This window comes from Phalaenopsis equestris, unplaced genomic scaffold (genome assembly GCF_001263595.1).
Source record: "Phalaenopsis equestris unplaced genomic scaffold, ASM126359v1 Scaffold000002, whole genome shotgun sequence".
Taxonomy (NCBI): Eukaryota; Viridiplantae; Streptophyta; class Magnoliopsida; order Asparagales; family Orchidaceae; genus Phalaenopsis; species Phalaenopsis equestris.
Window position 1 is genome coordinate 24,807,673 of NW_018164444.1, and position 2,032 is coordinate 24,809,704.

Below are 2,032 nucleotides of genomic sequence, written 5' to 3' on the forward strand. Positions count from 1 at the left end.
GGAAAGAGGGGGGAGAGACATAAACTATGGGGGTGTCCCGATTAGCAAGATTGATTATGGAATTTACTAAATTTAGCAAATATAAAAAGCACAACTTGCATGAGTTCATGAAATTTTGGATTTAAAAATCATATTTTTCCTTTGATTCATGATAAATCTGGATTTATTAAATCCAACAAAGAGGAAATTTTAATAAATCTAGCAACTAGGTGGATTTTTTAAACCTGAGCGTCAAATCCTGCCAGCACCAAAAAGCATCTTTGGTTGGTAATTTTTCTCACACTGCAAAAAAATTGCATTTTTCATCATAAATAACCAACCAGATAAATGTAAATAAGCTGAAAAAAAATCATTTTTTTATTTTTTTTCCCCTTTCCCATCTCCCTCCTTTATGCTCGCTCTGTTTTGTTCTGTTTCAACGTGCTTCTTCTCTTCACTATTTCAGCAAACGAAACCATCAAAAGAGTTGAAACAATGGGAGCAGAAGAAGCAAGCAAGGATCAGCAGCAAGGGCCCATCTCTTCCATGGACATGTCCCTAGAGCTTGGATACAAGCAGCTATCCCCTGATTCCATGGACGACGATGGTCGTCCCAGAAGAACTGGTTACTCCATCTCCACAGTTTCCCAATTCTATTCTTTTCTGCTTCTCTTTCTTTAGCCTGACATAAATTTGTAATCTTGATCAGGAACGCTGTGGACGGCGAGCTCTCACATAATCACGGCGGTGATCGGCTCCGGAGTTCTGTCTCTGGCTTGGTCCATTGCTCAGCTAGGATGGATAGCAGGCCCGATTGCAATGCTTATCTTTGCTTTTGTTACATACTACACCTCCTCCCTCCTCGCAGACTGCTACCGTTCCGGCGATCCCATCACCGGAAAGCGTAATTATACTTACAGGGAGGTCGTCCGGAGCAATCTCGGTCAGTTCCCTGATTCAGATCCTCTTATGTCCGCAAATGTGCTTGTATTGATTGCATGAGTGTGCAGTTTACGGCACAGTAGAGATTTCATGTATAAAAATGAACTTTAAATTCTGAGAGAGAGAGAGTAGAGAGATTATGGAAATAATTGTTTGATTTGTGAGATTTTTTTCTGAACAGGTGGGTTTAAGGTTAAGATCTGTAGCTACATGCAGTACATCAACCTCTTTGGTACTGCGATTGGGTACACCGTTGCAGCTTCCATTAGCATGACGTGAGTATTCAAAAAAAAATGTTTTTTTTGTTATTGAAGAAGAAGTTTAGAATGTTAATAGAATACATTTGAGCAGAAAATAAAAAGTTTTAGAATGTTATCGACCTTATTTTGTAAAACGGTGTTATATTTATGTCTTATAAGAAAAAGGTTGTTTTTTGCAGCAAAAAACACAAAAATCAGAAATTTCAGGCCATTACTACCTATCATCACCTTCATCACAGCAAAAAACACATTCAAAAATTATTTCAGGCCATTACTACCTATCATCACCTTCATCATCTTCATCAAAATTGTCATCCGTCAGCCTTAATCTCAATCATTACGGAAAAATTACTGAAATTATTCTGAGAAAGGTCTTTTTAACATGACAAATCCTTTTTATTGAATTTCACACATTGTTTTCCTCAAGATGAACTTACATTCTTGTAAAAGATTCATTACTAATACTTTCCATCTTAAAATAATTACTTCGCATTACAAATTAAATTTAATCACTTTAAGCTGAACAAATCTCTTAAACTACCAGCTTCACAAATCCCCTTCCACAAAAACATTTTTTTTTTATTTTTTCCCAGATATTTTTGCATTTAATTCTTATATAATTGATAAAACAGGAGCGAATATGAATATTACGTGTGAATTTTGCACATACAATTTGATGATATTTTAATAAAATCATAATATTATTATAACTTAAGCATCATAATATCATCAAAATGGCATCTTTCTTCACCCCACCTAATATTTTTTTTTTTTCCCCCCTGAAAACAGGGCAATAAAGAGATCAAACTGTTTCCACAAGAACGGCGAGGACAGCCCCCGCCACACCTCCA

General features: G+C 36.1%; 1 protein-coding gene across 1 annotated transcript in view; it reads left to right on the forward strand.

The window, feature by feature from the left end:
• Nucleotides 1-443: 443 nt before the first annotated feature.
• The window catches only part of LOC110036296 (amino acid permease 5-like), a 23,027-nt gene continuing 21,438 nt past the window's right edge, over nt 444-2,032 (forward strand). Inside the window, exons 1-4 of the mRNA XM_020740737.1 lie at nt 444-604; nt 689-922; nt 1,103-1,196; nt 1,971-2,031. Coding sequence (XP_020596396.1) covers nt 475-604; nt 689-922; nt 1,103-1,196; nt 1,971-2,031 — 519 coding nt within the window. The 5' untranslated portion in view covers nt 444-474. The remainder of the gene's footprint in view (nt 605-688; nt 923-1,102; nt 1,197-1,970; nt 2,032) is intronic.